This window comes from Palaemon carinicauda, chromosome 1, assembly GCF_036898095.1.
Source record: "Palaemon carinicauda isolate YSFRI2023 chromosome 1, ASM3689809v2, whole genome shotgun sequence".
Taxonomy (NCBI): Eukaryota; Metazoa; Arthropoda; class Malacostraca; order Decapoda; family Palaemonidae; genus Palaemon; species Palaemon carinicauda.
The window spans coordinates 7,123,581-7,140,949 of NC_090725.1; the positions used below are offsets into that span (position 1 = coordinate 7,123,581).

A 17,369-nucleotide genomic window follows, 5' to 3' on the forward strand; every position below is an offset into this window, starting at 1 on the left:
TCTGTTTACTTGCAATTCGTGTATTTGTTCATGTGAGAAAACCCATATATTTTGGCGGGAAGTTCAAGCTGAATTGGCGCCTATGCCATGCTACCTTTCCGTCCGCACCCTGTTTTATATTCCCACGCATGTTTGAATAAACTATCAGTTGATGTTGGTGACGCTTGTCTCACTGTCCTTACAACTGGTGACCCCGGAGTTGAAGTAGCATCAGCGGCTTTGGCTTTGCCATTAACGGACTTATTACGGCCGTGCTACCTTCTCTTTACTCAGTTACCTTAGGCGTGAGCTTCAGCCTTTGGTTCTCCCACACCTCGGTGCATGTAAGGCAGTAGGATGAGCTTAACCGACATAGCAACTTCCCACCTCTTCGCCGACTCGTCGTCTGACCACAATGCCGAAAGCAACACACCCAGCGGCCTCGCTTCCACGCCCAAAGTCAAACTGCCGCCCTTTTCTCAACACAACACCGTCTCCTGGTTCCTGAGAGCAGACGTACTCTTCCGAGTCGCTAGACTAAGCGACTCCTGTCCTAAGGCCAACATTGTTCTCACCTCCATCCCGGAAGAGGTATTCTACAAGAATTCCCCATGACTCGACGCCCAGACCGGCCAAGTTTCGTACGACGACCTGAGAACGAAACTCATCTGTATCTACTCCCTCTCCGTTTCAGCAAGGGCACAGAAAGTCCTGGACCTCGCCGGCAAGCCCATGGGTGACACCTCTCCTGCTTATGCTACCTGAAACATACGGCAACGGCCGTCGACATGAAATTAGCCTATCTCGTGAGATCTTCCTTCGACGCCTACTACAGGACGTAAGGGCCAAATTGACAGACACCGACACGCTTCCGATGAACGAACTCCTGTCGAAGGCTCAGAAGCTCCACGAGGCCTCCAAAGCATCTCGGCTCGGAGCATCATTAGTATCGTCTTCGTTCTCCTCCTTCAGCAGCTGCTCTTCCATAGACTCCTCAGCAACGGCCCCTGATGACTACGAGATCAACGCTCTACCAAGAAAGAAACCGCCGCAACAGACACGACCGAACCCTAGGAATAACCCAGCATGGTGCTTCTACCGCCAATACCGGCCTCCCACGCCCCTGGATACCGGCCTCCTGCAGAGGAAAAATATTCGACATCATCCATGGACTTTCACACCCCTCAGGATGCACCACCACTCGCCTTCTGTCTGAAAAGTTAGTCTGGCCAGGAATCGAAAAGGACGCCCGGGAATGGGCGAAACGTGCATCAACTGACAATCAAGCAAAATCAGCCGTCACACTGAATCTGGGGTAGGTGATTTTCCCCAACCAAAAAGATGTTTCGGTCACATACACATCGACGTCGTGGGACCATTGCCGCCTTCTGGATCTGCTCGCTACCTGCTTACGATCATCGATCGCTCCACGAGGTGGTTGGAGGCATCGCCGATGACCGAAGCTACGACTCGAGTATGTGCCGAAGCCCTTTTATCAAGCTGGGTGAGCAGATTTGGCATTCCTGACGACATCACGACAGGCAGAAGCCCCGCTTTCCTCTCAGAAATATGGCTCGCTCTGGCAAACCTGATGGGGACGACACTCCACAGCACCACGGCATACAACCCCGCGGCAAACGGCATGGTCGAACGAACTCCTTGCGCCCTCAAGGCGTCCCTGATGGCAAGCTGCACTGACGGGGACTGGAAATCACGACTTCCTTGGGTACTTCTCGGCCTTTGCACCGCCCCTCGCGCAGATGGCGAGCCTTCGCCCGCCGAAAAGGTTTACGGGAAGGTACTCGCAGTTCCTGACGAATTCTTTCCCACATCAACCGACGACACGCAGCTGGATCATCTTAGGGATATCGCCAAGAAATTCAGGCCATGTCTCAAAACTTACCAGAACAGAACTAAGCATTTCAAGCCAAAGAACCTGGATGACTGCGGGTACGTTTTCGTCCGTGTCGACGCCCATCGACAACCACTAACCAGACCTTATCGAGGCCCCTACCGAGTAATTAAGAAGACGACGAAAGCATTCCTTCTTGACGTGCATGGTCAAGAAGTCTGGATCTCAATAGACCGCGTGAAACCAGCGTTTCTCGAAGGGAGCGACACTGCCTCCGCCGGACTTGGCAGATCAAGAGTGCCACCTCAAAACAAGGTGCCCAATGAAAGAAAAATCAACAAACGACGACGAGAGGAAAAGATCCTTACGCCGAACGCCGACGTGCCCCTCTGTTCAAAAACGAGAGGAACCCTCCGACGCCCGAAAATCATCAGCCCTCTACGCTGCCCGATGTCTTGGGGGGGGGGGGTACTTGTTTGGACACCACTTCCTCCGTCGTCCAGAAATTCAACAAATTGTCTATATTTAAATTCTCCTTTCGCCACACTGTGGCTTCCTATATATATATGTATTCCGCTCCCTCAGAGCTACAATTTGACATATGTATTACTTTATTTCATTACATGTTTCTGTTTACTTGCAATTCGTGTATTTGTTCATGTGAGAACACATATATTTTGGCGGGAAGTTCAAGCTGAATTGGCGCCTACGCCATGCCACCTTTGCGTCCGCACTCTGTTTTATATTCCCACGCATGTTTGAATAAACTATCAGTTAATTTTGGTGATGCTTGTCTCACTGTCCTTACAAAAGTAAGGTCCAGATAAGTAGCCTTAAAAGTAAAGTAAGTAAAGAAAAGTAATAGAGTTAAAATTACCCCGATCCCCCTGCCTTAGCTTAAGTTAGTTCCTAAATACGTTTTAATAGATTATAACAGGGAAACAGAAGCTGTGATAGAATTTCCTGGTAGTAGATGATTGTAAATATTCACTGAACTGTTATTTCCAAAAGATTAATATTGAATGTAATTACATAAAAGATGTTATTAGACAAGCTGAAATATACAACCTTTTTTCAGGGAAGACAACAGTCCCGGACCTTCCAAAGAAAAGTCAAGTCCTTTGTATGAAAAATGGAAGATAATTGCTATTGTATCCGGAGTAATTGCTCTTCTGTTAGCCATAGGACTGTCTGCTACTCTCGGTATTTTTCTAAGTAAGTCTTCTTAATTTTATTGGAAAGATTGTGTACAGAAAACATTTCATACATGAACCAGTACTTAGAGATTCTCTTTTTCCTCCTAAATGTCTGAGGGAAATTGAAAAGCAATATTTTTTTTTATTAATCTAATTTCATAAAATCAGAAACTACTTTTTAAGTTCATTGTTGATATTAGGCAGTTGTGAGGATTCTTTTAATTAATGAGGGTTCAACAATTAATTTGTTGCTAAGAAAGTTATGAGAATTTTTTTTTCTACCACCCCCCAAGTAAAAAAATGTCATGATCGCTAAAGTTTTATTGTAAAACAAAATACTTTCAGTTTATTAAAATATGTAATAAAGGGTTTAATATTTTAATTTCTTTGCCTTCTAATGGTGCTTGTTAAAACAATTGTATTCTGTCTTTACAGCCAAAACTGAATGTGGTTCTCCGCCAAAGCACAACTTGGCTACAACAGATTACTTAGGCTCTGCTGCAGCTGGTTCTAAAGTTTCATATGTATGTCCAAGTCCATATGTTTTTCCAGATGACAACAATACGTTTGTTGTGAGTTGCAGTAATAACTTAGAATGGGACTCAGATGAGATTCCTCCCTGCGTAAGTGCCTGCGTATTGCAACCATGCATTTTGAGTATGTTCGTATGTGATAATTCGCAATATCAGTGTTCCTAAGAACTATAAAGAAAGCTCAAGAATATATTTTGTAGTTTCATCTGTTGGTGTACGAAATCTTGCATTTACCTTACTGTAGATCTAAAGGATACGGAATACTCTAGAGTCTAGATTGTTTGAGATGGGGTCAATTATCAACTAATGACATCACTATTTTAACAAGATGTTTTAAAGATAAGTTATTAAACTATTTCATGACAATAAGTTAAATGAAGTGTAGCATAATGTACAATTGGACACATGAATTCCTGTCACCCCTCCTCAAATCCTTTGAGGAAATGCACCCCAACTGCGCTGCGAGCAACCAAACAGATACTGTAGAGAGGGATGGCAGAAGTGGTGAGTCAGGCTACACACAGGAACTCGCCAAGAAGCTAGAGCGTGACAGGATGCACTTCCTGAGAGCGAGGTGCACTAGGGATTCCTGTGTCCAAGTGTACATATCAGTAATAGCGTAGTAGATTTGAATCTCAAGTACTAAAAAGGTAAAAAAGACCCTTCATCAAACTACCTTATCTCGCTGTTTTTTGGTGAAATACAGATGGATAAACATAGTGGCGTTTTCAGTTTTCTCGAAGCTAGGTTTCTTTCCAAGATATTATAATTTAGAGTACATCTTCTACTACCTGGCATCCTTAATTAAAGGATTTTTGTTGTACATACATACATACATACATATACATATACCAAAGGAACTTCCCCCAATTTTGGGGGGTAGCCGACATCAACAAGAAACAAAACAAAAAAGGGGACCTCTACTCTCTACGTTCCTCCAGCCTAACCAGGGACTCGGCCGAGTTCAGCTGGTACTGCTAGGGTGCCACAGCCCAACCTCCCACATTTCCACCACAGATGAAGCTTCATACTGCTGAGTCCCCTACTGCTGCTACCTCCGCGGTCATCTAAGGCACCGGAGGAAGCAGCAGGACCTACCGGAACTGCGTCACAATCGCTCGCCATTCATTCCTATTTCTAGCACGCTCTCTTGCCTCTCTCACATCTATCCTCCTATCACCCAGAGCTTTCTTCACACCATCCATCCACCCAAACCTTGGCCTTCCTCTTGTACTTCTCCCATCAACTCTTGCATTCATCACCTTCTTTAGCAGACAGCCATTTTCCATTCTCTCAACATGGCCAAACCACCTCAACACATTCATATCCACTCTAGTCGCTAACTCATTTCTTACACCCGTTCTCACCTTCACCACTTCGTTCCTAACCCTATCAACTCGAGATACACCAGCCATACTCCTCAGACACTTCATCTCAAACACATTCAATTTCTGTCTCTCCATCACTTTCATTCCCCACAACTCCAATCCATACATCACAGTTGGTACAATCACTTTCTCATATAGAACTCTCTTTACATTCATGCCCAACCCTCTATTTTTTACTACTCCCTTAACTGCCCCCAACACTTTGCAACCTTCATTGACTCTCTGACGTACATCTGCTTCCACTCCACCATTTGCTGCAACAACAGACCCCAAGTACTTAAACTGATCCACCTCCTCAAGTAACTCTCCATTCAACATGACATTCAACCTTGCACCACCTTCCCTTCTCGTACATCTCATAACCTTACTCTTACCCACATTAACTCTCAACTTCCTTCTCTCACACACCCTTCCAAATTCTGTCACTAGTCGGTCAAGCTTCTCTTTTGTGTCTGCTACCAGTACAGTATCATCCGGAAACAACAACTGATTTACCTCCCATTCATGATCATTCTCGCCTACCAGTTTTAATCCTCGTCCAAGCACTCGAGCATTCACCTCTCTCACCACTCCATCAACATGATAAGCAATTGTCATGGGAAAGGTAAGCGCAGTGAGAGTTGATGGGGCTTTCTTTGTGTTGAAGAAGGTGCATCCGGAAGGGGGCCCTACTTCAAGTTTTTTGGCTTGCCCTTGAGGGAGTCGTAGCGGGGGACAAGAGTGGCAGCAATGGCTGGCAAGAATCAGTGATAATAGTTCACCGTGCCCAAAAACTCCTGCAGTGTTTTGACGGATGAATGTGTGGGGAACTTCTGTACCACTGAAACCTTCTCAGTGAGGAGGTGAATACCTTCAGGAGTTATGTAATGACCCAAGAATGCCATTTTCTTGGCACCAAAAAGTACACTTGTCGTACCTGATTACGAGGCCATTCTGCTGCTGTCGAGGGTGATGTGTAGGTGACGTAGGTGGTCTCCTTTAAAGGAGAAAGACCCCTGTATGCCATTTTCTAACATCCATGGTTTGAAATGTATGCCCTGCATTAAAAAGGCCAAAGCAGGAGTAATTGAAAGTATATTTGCAGAAGGGGTTAGTGTTGGCTGTCTTGGATGTTTTTTTGAGTTCATGTGCACCTGATAATACCCTTCAGGTGGTCAAAGGTCGAAAATACTTTAGCATTGTAAAGGTAGTGATACTGGCGTTGTTGGGGAAGGGGTAGCGATCCATCCTTCTTCAGGACAATGAGCAAATTGTTTTAAGAAAGGCAATAACTTAAAACTTTCCACTTGTCCAGTTATTCTTACGTCTACTTTGGAATAAGTCTGTGCATCTGTATTCGTTCTTCCTTTTTTGTAGAACAAGGAATTTCACTGTAATTTCTATGACCATTAGTGGGGATTTTGTAGAGCAGTGTAAACTAAAGATCCCACTCCACTATAATTCATATTGGGTCATCTTCAAACTGAATATATACAGAAATTTACAAATGCTTTCGGTATTCTTAAGACTCTTGACATGTCATGGAATGGTTTATAAAATTTATTGCCAGAATTTTCTCACATTGGTGATGTTCTTCAAAAGCTAATTTTATTGACAGAGGTGAATCTAAGGTCCACCTCCCGTGTTGTATATTATTTGATTTTTTATTAGTGAAAGGTCACTTATCTCTTTTTGGCACAGATCTTACTTTGGGAATTACTCTGGAAAAATATATTTTCATATTACCTCTACTTTCTATGGATCAGTAAATCCTAAGATAAATTTGAGACAATTTTGTTAGCTGGAGTGATTACATCTTTTATAATTGTTAATTGTATTTTTATAGATATGTATTTTGCCAAGTTGCGGCTCTTAATATTCCAAGTAAGAAGTTTGATTTATTTCAGCATTTTAAGAGATCCTTTTTATCGAATCTATGTTTTTTCCCAGGCCAGACAAGCAAAGAAGACATGCAAAGATCTCGCACTAGAAGAGAACTTTAGCCTTTCTGCCTATATTGAAGATAAAGTAACTAGGCTGGAAGTTAAACTCATGTTTACAGGGGACGTTCCAGACACTTTCATGGTCGACCTTGATTCTAAAGAGGACAGATGTGCACCTAATGAAAATTTGCAAAATAAGAGACTTTCTAGTTTTGCTAATTCTCAAAGAAATGCATCCACCTTAAACAGGCAAGGTTTACGGGAAGACACACAAGTCATGCATATGATTATGGTGAGTAGCTGGTGCATCACTTTTAAGAAAATCCTTCCATCTCATTATCATTATTATTATTATTATTTTATTATCATATATATATATATATATATATATATATAGATAGATAGATAGATAGATAGAGATATATGATATATGATATATGATTTATGATTTATGATTTATGATTTATGATTTATGATTCCTGTTGCTGAATAATTTTTTACCCAAAAATATTAATAGCTTTTATAAAAGTGTGATAGCTTTAGATTCTGATAAATATAAAAAATAATTAGTTGCTTATCATGCAGGACTATAAGATCAGTTTAAATTTCTTAGTAAGTCAAGCCATAACCACTAACTACACCCACTTTATAGTCTTCTACTTCCCCGTTCCAATTTTCTATCCTCCAAGTCAAGAGTCCAACCTCATTTAAATTTTGCTTTTCTGGGCTCAGACCTGTGCCGCCCAGTGAAATGCTCCTTTTACATCATTTCTAAGGTAAAAACTTGCTATGAATTTACCAGAGAAAAAATAGTCTAGGAATGCTAAGATGAACCCAGCTCGCTCACCTAATAAGGTGTCGGTATAATTAACTGGGGCGTGATAATCACAACCAGAGGCCTCGCACCATTTAGATATCTCCTCTCAATATCCCTGTACAGAGAGGTGCTGTTCAAGACCTAGCACTGATCTCCACTACCAACAGTCCAACCCACGCCAGTGATGTCACTCCTTTTATAGCACTTGCTTTAAGTGGTTCACTTTTTTTGTGTGTGCTTTTTCCCGGATTTACCCAGGATTTATATCATGATGTTGGAATCTACTGTCACTCCGTCAAAGTTAAGTACCGGATCTATGAGTTTTGAGTTTTTGGAGGTAGCCTTGCCCTTAGTTGTTATTTTATCACAGTTTTTAATTTTCACTTCGCGGCTCCGCTTCGGGACCGCCATGGCGGCTGGCTACCTCCTCTCTCTCTCTCTCTCTCTCTCTCGTTCTTAATGCTTTACAATTAGTCTTCCATACTGATTGGTTTTCGTTTTGAACCTTTCTGGGTGATTCACGGTTCACACCCCGTGTTTTATTTTGTTATGGTATTTCATTATCCTGTTAATTACGATACAGTTGTTATGGTACTACGGTATCACAGTTCGTGTTAGGTTGGCATGCCTGCTCGCCTTCGGGCGCTGCTAGTTTTTTAGGTTACCACATTATTACGTTTTCATAAACGATACATTACATTATATTTATGACTAGTAGTTGCTTTAGTTAGAGTGGGACTCTCGCGAGGCAGTTTTTTTTTTTTCAGATTTTTATGTCGGCACCTCACTGACTTGGTTATGTTGCCGCCCCCCCCCCCCCCCCCCCCCCCCGGGCCGAGCTCAGTCCTTCCCGCGCTGGAAGGTTCGGCTCTTCCCTGCCTCTCGCTTGCGTCCATTTCTTTCTATTTTACTCGCATGCTTTCCTACTCATTTTATTTTATACCATATCAATTATATTATATATTATATTATATCATGTCTTGCCGTTTTGATCATTCATATGCCGTGGTTATTCGACCAGGTTGGTACGCCTGGTCCCTCTGTCCACGTGATAGCCTCCCCCCGCCTACATCCCCACTTCAGGGATGCCTCTCGCTCTTCGAGCCTTGGAGTCAGCTGTTTTGTTTCGCGGGTCGAGTCCTCTCGTACCCTCTCACTCTTCCCCCCCCCCTCCCCGGGGATATCACCTGGCTCCTTCACAAGCGTTTAAGAGGCTATATGTTATAGTATCCACCGTAGCCGTTTTTTCCCCGCCGCCCCGATTGGCCATCGGTCGGCGGGAGGGATTTCTGCTATGGTTTGGGTTCCATGTTTTACATACACATATTATTCCTGGATGCTACCTCCCGGTTCCGCACCCCACGGACCTTTTATAGGATCCCTCCCTTCACCCTCCCCGTGTGGCGTTCCGCACTTCACGGACCCCGCTCGATGTTAATAATTTTATCTACGAGATCCCCGTTCATAACTTCAGGACCTAGTTATTTTGTCGAGTTTTGGTTAAGGTTCTGAGCCCGTCGGTGAGTTTCACTCCCGACAACCCTTCCCCTTAGGGTAGGTTAATACGAGCCTCGGCCTCTCTGTTGTCTCTCCGGAGCCAACGTATATCCCTAACCATTTGACGATTAATCTTATATATAGATTCTATTACTCGACTGTTCCTCCTCATATGATCATTGTTACGGATTGGATTACTCTGTTATCTATCAAGCTGTTACATATTAAGTGCTTTATCGCCCTTACGGCTTAAGATTAGTTTACCCACTGCTATAGCGGTGTACATTAGCTCCCGGGCTCCTCTAGCTTTATCGCCCTTACGGCTTAAGAGTGTTTCACCCACTGCTATAACAGTGTAGTTTAAGCTCCCGGAGCCCCCGGGCTCCTCTAGCTTTATCGCCCTTACGGCTTAAGTGTGTTTCACCCAATGCTATAACAGTGTAGTTTAAGCTCCCGGAGCCCCCGGGCTCCTCTAGCTTTATCGCCCTTACGGCTTAAGAGTGTTTCACCCAATGCTATAACAGTGTAGTTTAAGCTCCCGGAGCCCCCGGGCTCCTCTTGCTTACCTACGGGATACTTATGTATCTTTATTTTACAGACGGTACGCTGTGCGATGATAGTTTGTTCGGCGGCCCTTCACCAACCCTGTGGCCACGACGTTTGTCGGTCACACGCCCATTGTGCTATCCTTGTGGATGGATTGGCCGTCTGGCACCCGGACAAATAGTGTCGTCTGTTATAAGCTGGCTTCCACGCTCACCTCAGACTCGGTAAGTGGAATTACGGTTAATCTTAGACTTACATTGTCTTAACCTCTGTCATTTTTGGTGGCCTTATTTCGCAAAGAGATTCATAAACTTTCTCATTTTATTTCTGTTGTGGAAACCACTTACCTTCAGTAATAATCTATTCTCTTTCAGAGCTCCCAGCCGGCTAAGACCTCAGTCCTGGCGACCCTCAAGGTCTGGATCGGCGGGTTCGCCCGCAATGTAAAAGCGAAACAGCCTTACATTCTCTCGGAGGAATGGTGTTCCCTCATCTACCCCAATGCCAAGACATCAGCTGCGGTCCCCAAGGATGTGGCGGACCCCATTATTGAGAAGATAGTCCTTGCTCTTAGCCCCGGGCCAGGAGGAGACGGGCGGGACTATTATTGAAGACGTCGCTACCCTCAACTTAGATATAGAACCAATGGCTCTTGACGAACCAGACGTAGGTAGTGAGGTAGGTGAGGCAGGTGGGTCCCGGGCTAAGATTCCTCTCCTTAGCCCGACTTTTTCTTCTACTAATTCAGCTCATTCTTATTTTCAGGGCTTCCCGGGGACCTCCGGGGCTGATTTCAAGCCCCGCCCAGTTACCCCGAAGGTTAAGGCTCACCGTGAGCCTTTGTTCAAGACTCGTAAGTTTTCAAAACCCCCGAAGTCGGTCAAGACTTCATCCCCTAGAGTCCCCCAAGACTCCGCCGCCGCATCTTCGGCCCCTCAGGGTCCGGTATCCCCGCCGGCACCCGTTCCCGCCCCGGCGGAACCCTTCGACCCGAAAGCCTTTTCTAAGGAACTTCTTTCCCAGATCGGGTCCATGATGTCATCCCTCACTGAGAGGATCTCCAAAAATGAGAGCCTGGTGCAAGGCCTCATGCGTTCGGGGCTGCCACAACAGCAGCAATACCCCATCCCCGATGCTTCCAAGCTCCCACCATTCACCAAAAACAACCTCTGGAAGATGGCTCTGCATTCTCCCTTTACAGATGGCATGCTCACTATAGAGGGTTTTGGCACCCGGCCTGTCGAGAACTATGAGTTCTACCCGCCGGGACTCCAATTCCCCTTCCCCAGCTTCGCCCGTCTGACCGAAGAGGCTTTGATCCGCTTGGATAGAGTCCCTAGGGAGACGGTCATCTATCCCAAGGAACAGGCCCAGTCTACCTTGGTCCGGGTATTAAACGAGTAGGATTGTGTGAACACAATGCTCACGCCCCACAAGAGTTCTTATACCATATTTGTGGTTGATGAACAAACCTCTACTCCATGCGTCACTAAGATCATGGATATTGCTTATCAGTCTGCCAAGGAAGAAAAGCCTCTGCCTCAGCTCCGGGAGACAGACTTGACTTCCCTCCTCTTTCCAGGTGACCACGAGTGCTGGCGTAACGCCCCGGCCACCTTCACGGCAGGCAAACAGAGTGCTGACTATGCTTCCACACAGTTCAGTGAACACCTCCCCAATCTCCCGGAATCAATAATCCGCCTTGAGTTCGAGGCCCGGTGCAGGCTGAGGAGATCTATTAATTCAGCCACTTTGGCAGAGATGACCGCCAACACCTATGAGGAGGAATCCCTCTAAAAAGTTCTTACCAAATCCCTCCTTCAGACCTTATTAGTTGATGCTTTTGAGTTTCTAAACGCTAGATTCCGTTGCCGGAGACACGTGTTAGCCGAGGCTACCATCAGGCATGAGCCTAATAGACTCGTCAAAGCCCCGGTCTGGGGCCCGGATCTCTTCCCGGAGGACTTGGTAAACTCTGTGCTCAGCGAGGCAGCTCGGGTCAACCAGAGCCTCAAAGTTAAATGGGGCCTTGGCCCCAAGCGGAAGTTCGAACCAGCTGGCGCCTCGGGCCGAGGCAGGAAGAGGTTGAGACCCTTCCATTCTTCCCAGAACAGACAGCCTCTTCAGCTTGCACAACCCCAACCTTCTACTTCTAAGGGACAACCTCAACATCAGTACGTGTTGGTCCCTCAGGCACAGATAGCATCGACATCTTATGCTACCTCCCCTGCCTTTAACCCCACCTACGAGTCCCAAGGTTCCCTCCAAGGCTACCAACGTAGAGGCTCTGGCGCCAGAGGTGCCTTTCGCAACAGAGGTGGCGGAAAGGGTTTCAACCAAGGTAAGACATTCCGCGGAGGCAGAGGAGGCAAGCCATCCTCAGCCCATTGAAAATCTCCAGGTAGGAGGGAGACTACGTCTTTCGAGCCCGTTGGAAGTTCAATAATTGGGCTTCCAGCATAATTTTCAAAGGTCTGGGGTGGAGCTGGATAAAAGGGCCCCCTCCACCGACCAGTTTCTATCAACTTCCAACGGAGGAACTAAGATAGTTTGCAGAAGACCTATTGCAGAAGAACGCAATCCAAAGAGTCCATCGCTTAAAATTTCAAGGTCGCTTGTTCAGCGTGCCAAAGAAAGGCTCATACAAGCGGAGAGTAATCCTAGACCTGTCCTGTCTGAACTCCTTCATTCGTTGCGACAAGTTCCACATGCTAACCATCTCTCAGGTGCGGACCTTGCTTCCCTGTGGGGCCGTCGCCACCTCTATAGATCTTACCGATGCCTACTATCACGTTCCAATAGCAAGGCACTTTCATCCCTTCCTAGGTTTCAAACTAGGCAAACAGGCCTATGCGTTCAAAGTAATGCCATTCGGACTCAACATAGCGCCCAGGATCTTCACCAAACTAGCAGAGATGGTAATTCAAGAACTTGGAATCCAAGGGATTCAAATAGTGGCTTATCTGGACGACTGGCTCGTCTGGGCAGACAACGTCAGGAACTGCCTCACGGCAACGGACAAAGTTCTCACCTTCCTTCGACAGTTAGGGTTTCAGGTCAACTTAGACAAATCCCGCCTGGTCTCGGAGACCAAGTTTCAATGGCTTGGATTACAATGGGACCTACGCTCCCATACGCTATGCCTCCCCAAAGCCAAGAGGACGGAAATAGCAAAGAACATGAAACGGTTTCTCAGGGACAAATTGTCGTCCAGGAGGAATTAGAAAAGAATTCTAGGCTCCTTACAGTTCGCCTCCGTAACAGACATTGTCCTAAAGGCCAAACTAAAGGACATAAACAGAGTATGGCGCTCCAGGGCAAACAAGAGGCGTCAAGACAAGAGAGCTCGACTTCCCCCAATCCTGAGATAATCTTCAGCCATGGACGAAAGTCAAAAGCCTATCGAAGTCAGTCCCCTTGCAATATCGGGCCCCAGGACTCTTCATTCACACAGACTCCTCCTTAACAGGGTGGGGAGGATGCTCCCAGCACAAGAAAGTTCAGGGACTATGGTCGACGATATTCCGACAATTTCACATCAATGTCCTAGAGGCCATGGCAGTATTCCTCACTCTAAAACGACTGAAACCAACCAGGAACCTTCATATCCGGCTGGTTCTAGACAGCGCAGTCATAGTCCACTGCATAAACAGAGGAGGCTCCAAGTCGGCCCACATAAACCACGTCATGTTAGCAATATTCTCCTTAGCAACATCAAACTAGTGGCATCTGTCAGCAGTCCACCTTGCGGGAGTGCGGAATGTAGTGGCGGACGCACTTTCGAGGACAACTCCGCTGGAGTCTGAATGGTCCCTAGACAAACAGTCATTCAAATGGATCTTATCTCAGGTCCCGGATCTCCAGGTGGACTTGTTTGCGACGGAATCCAACCACAAACTACAATGTTACGTGGGCCCCAACCTGGACCCTCGGGCTTATGTCACAGACGCAATGTCGTTAGATTGGAACGTTTAGAAGAGGATATATCTGTTCCCTCCGATAAATCTCCTGTTGAAAGTATTGGACAAACTCAGGTCTTTCAGAGGCCGAGTGGCTCTGGTAGCCCCCAACTGGCCCAAGAGCAGTTGGTTTCCTCTGCTACTGGAACTGGGCCTCTGTCCTCGGCAGATTCCCAACCCTATACTAACACAAGTAGTACAAACTCGCAATGTGTTAGCTTCCTCAAGAATTCAGAGTGCCCTAACTTTATGGACTTCATGAAGTTTGCAGCTCAAAAGGGTGCAAATATTGACCCTCTAAATACCCTATTCTGGGAATCGGACAAAAGGGAATCCACCCTCCGTCAATATGACTTGGCTGTTAAAAAACTTGCAAAGTTTTTAAAGAACTCAAAGGTTGAAAAGATGACGATGAATCTAACTGTGACCTTCTTCAGAACTCTCCTTGAATCAGGCCTAGCAGCCAACACCATCACTACGATCAAATCAGCTTTGAAAAAGATCTTTCATATTGGTTTTGATATTGACCTTACGGATTCATACTTCTCGTCCATCCCGAGAGCTTGTGCCAGATTAAAACCATCAACTCGCCCTAGTGCGGTTTCCTGGTTTTTGAATGATGTCCTGAAGCTGGCCTCTGACACTCTTAATGAATCCTGCAATTACATGGCACTGCTAAGGAAGACATTGTTCCTATTGAGCCTCCCTTCTGGCTCCAGAATTTCAGAACTTTCTGCCTTGTCTAGAGACTCGGGTCATATTGAATTCCTCTCTTCGGGAGAAGTCCTTCTCTCCCCTAACAAAAGTTTTCCTCGCTTAAAATGAGGACCCTCAGAACAGATGGTTTCCCTGGAAGATAGTTCCACTTCCTCGGGATCCATCCTTGTGTCCAGTTACCACCCTGAAAGCCTACTTAAATGGAACTTCCATTACAAACACAGGGCCCTTATTTTTTTTTAGAGAAAATGGAGGAACCATTACCCTTAAAGGAATCTGGCAACAAATCCTTTACTGTATTTCATTAAACAGGCTAATCCTGAATCATTCCCCCATGTCCATGATATTCGAGCTGTTGCTACTTCAGTTAATTTCTTCCACCACATGAAATTTAATGAACTCGCAAAATATACAGGCTGGAAGTCCCCTAAAGTTTTTAAATGCCACTACCTAAAACCTTTGGAAGCTCTAAAATTTGCTACAGTAGCAGCTGGGAATGTGCTTCCTCCTGAAGCTACCGAGTCTTAATCACGTCTTGCTCTATCCTCTTTCCCTCCTATCTGCCTTACCTATTGTTACTACCTAGTTTTGGTTTTGTTTTTCTTGACTACACCCTTATGGTGTATTATTTGATAACTCTTTAGGATCTCGATTACTATGAATTGTTTTTATTTTATACCTGTATTTAGTCTTACTCTCCACGAGCTGGTTTTGTTATTTATCATGATGTTATTTATTTGATCCGCATTATCTGCCTGTCTTATTGCCATCCCTAGTATGGGATTTTTTACCATTATTATATTTAACTATTCACCATTATTATATTTAACTATTCACTATTAATATTGAGAGTACTTACCCTCGGGATACCCTGTATATCCTTTTCCGATATTAAAATCACGTTTGGTATTATTTTGTATTTATTGTATTTATTACTTCCCTCAGGTATTGTGTCAAGTTTTGGTCCTTATTCTCTGGCACTATTTCACTGGGCGGCACAGGTCTGAGCCCAGAAAAGGGATTTTGACGAAGGAAAAATCTATTTCTGGGCGAGAGATCTGTGCCGCCCAGTGAAACCACCCTCACCTCCCCTCTTGGGCCCTAATCTTGGGTGCTATAAGGAGTGACGTCACTGGCGTGGGTTGGACTGTTGGTAGTGGAGATCGGTGCTAGGTCTTGAACGGCACCTCGCTGTACAGGGATATTGAGAGGAGATATCTAAATGGTGCGAGGCCTCTGGTTGTGATTAATTATCATGCCCCAGTTAATTATACCGACACCTTATTAGGTGAGCGAGCTGGGTTCAACCTAGCATTCCTAGACTTTTTCTCTGGTAAATTCATAGCAAGTTTTTACCTTAGAAATGATGTAAAAGGAGCATTTCACTGGGCGGCACAGGTCTCTCGCCCAGAAATAGATTTTTCCTTCGTCAAAATCCCTTTATGGTGCCCCTGATAGAGAACCCCTTAGTACTGTATGACCTCTCTAGCTAGGCAATAACACCTCAGTTACATTTGTACTTTAATTGGGTACTTAGCCATTGACAAAGCTTCGGCCTATAAATGTGTGCCAAACTTCATTACTGTGGTGATATTCAGTGACCACTGACCACTAGCACGAATTTTGTGGGCTATTTATGCTAAAAACAGGTACAGTGAACCCTCGTTTATCGCGGTAGATAGGTTCCAGTCGCGGCCGCGATAGGTGAAAATCCGCGAAGTAGTGACACCATATTTACCTATTTATTCAACATGTATATTCAGACTTTTAAAACCTTCCCTTGTACGTAGTACTGTTAACAAACTACCCTTTAATGTACAGAACACTTAATGCATGTACTACAGTACCCTAAACTAAAACAGGCACAAATATTAAAGGTGATTTTATATCATGCATTTCCTAAACATGCTAAAAAGCACGATAAAAAATGGCAACCAATGTTTTGTTTACATTTATCTCTGATCATAATGTAGAAACAAACTGGAGGTAGAGCTTTGCTTATTACCCAGACATATTTCCCATACTTTTCCCTTAGAACTACATCACATCTTCCTACTTTAGATATATGTATATATATATATATATATATATATATATATATATATATATATATATATATATGTGTGTGTGTGTGTATATATATATATATATATATTTATATGTATACACATATACATACCTACATATATACATAAATACATGCATACATATATATATATATATTACTGTATATATATGGGTTATGGAAAAAATCCGCGAAGTGGTGAATCCGCGATGGTCGAACCGCGAAGTAGCGAGGGTTCACTGTACTTGGAAATATATTTACTGCCTTTGGACTAGGTGTAGCCCATACTAGGTTTACATACTGGATTGAATTGGATTTATAAATTTGCTCTGTACTGGAGTCTATGGGGTTATTCAGCGCCCAGGTGGAATGGAGAGAAAACACTGCATTTTGATTATAAATTAAAAGTTAGAAGAGGCTAGAGAGCAAAAAGGAAGTGGGAATGGAATAAATTGTAATATAGCTAAGGCCCAAAGGATGCAGCAAAGACCCTTGAGCAATTAATGTTCACAGATCTAGAAAAATGGAAGGAGTTCATGACGATAAGAAAGCAAGAAGCAAATAAAAAAAGCATCACAGGTTTGCTTAAAAACAGTTTATTTTTTTTTATAAATCTTGGATGGTTTACTATAAGTTCAAAGTATATCCTTCAATGTGATGCATAGAACAGCATCAGTCCGCTATTTCTTTGTTTTTCTTTTGGAGTGGAGGTTGCTTATCAAGGCCCATTTTGCTAACAATAGGGATTTCCAGTAAGTGTTTGCTAAGTATTTGGTTTCTAGAAAATGTATCCCAGTTTTAGAGGTTGAAATATTACTCAAGTGTAAATGTAAAGTTGAGATGAGAGTGGATATTCTACTGGACCAGGACAATAAGACGACTAACCCTCTCCTCACAT

At 44.4% G+C, this 17,369-nt stretch overlaps 1 protein-coding gene across 2 annotated transcripts in view; it reads left to right on the top strand.

The window, feature by feature from the left end:
* Window positions 1-17,369, top strand: part of LOC137641393 (uncharacterized) — a 46,702-nt gene that overhangs the window by 28,446 nt on the left and 887 nt on the right. For both annotated transcript variants that reach the window (XM_068373923.1, XM_068373916.1), the window contains exons 3-5: window positions 2,910-3,046; window positions 3,463-3,650; window positions 6,878-7,162. In XM_068373923.1, coding sequence (XP_068230024.1) covers window positions 2,910-3,046; window positions 3,463-3,650; window positions 6,878-7,162 — 610 coding nt within the window. The remainder of the gene's footprint in view (window positions 1-2,909; window positions 3,047-3,462; window positions 3,651-6,877; window positions 7,163-17,369) is intronic.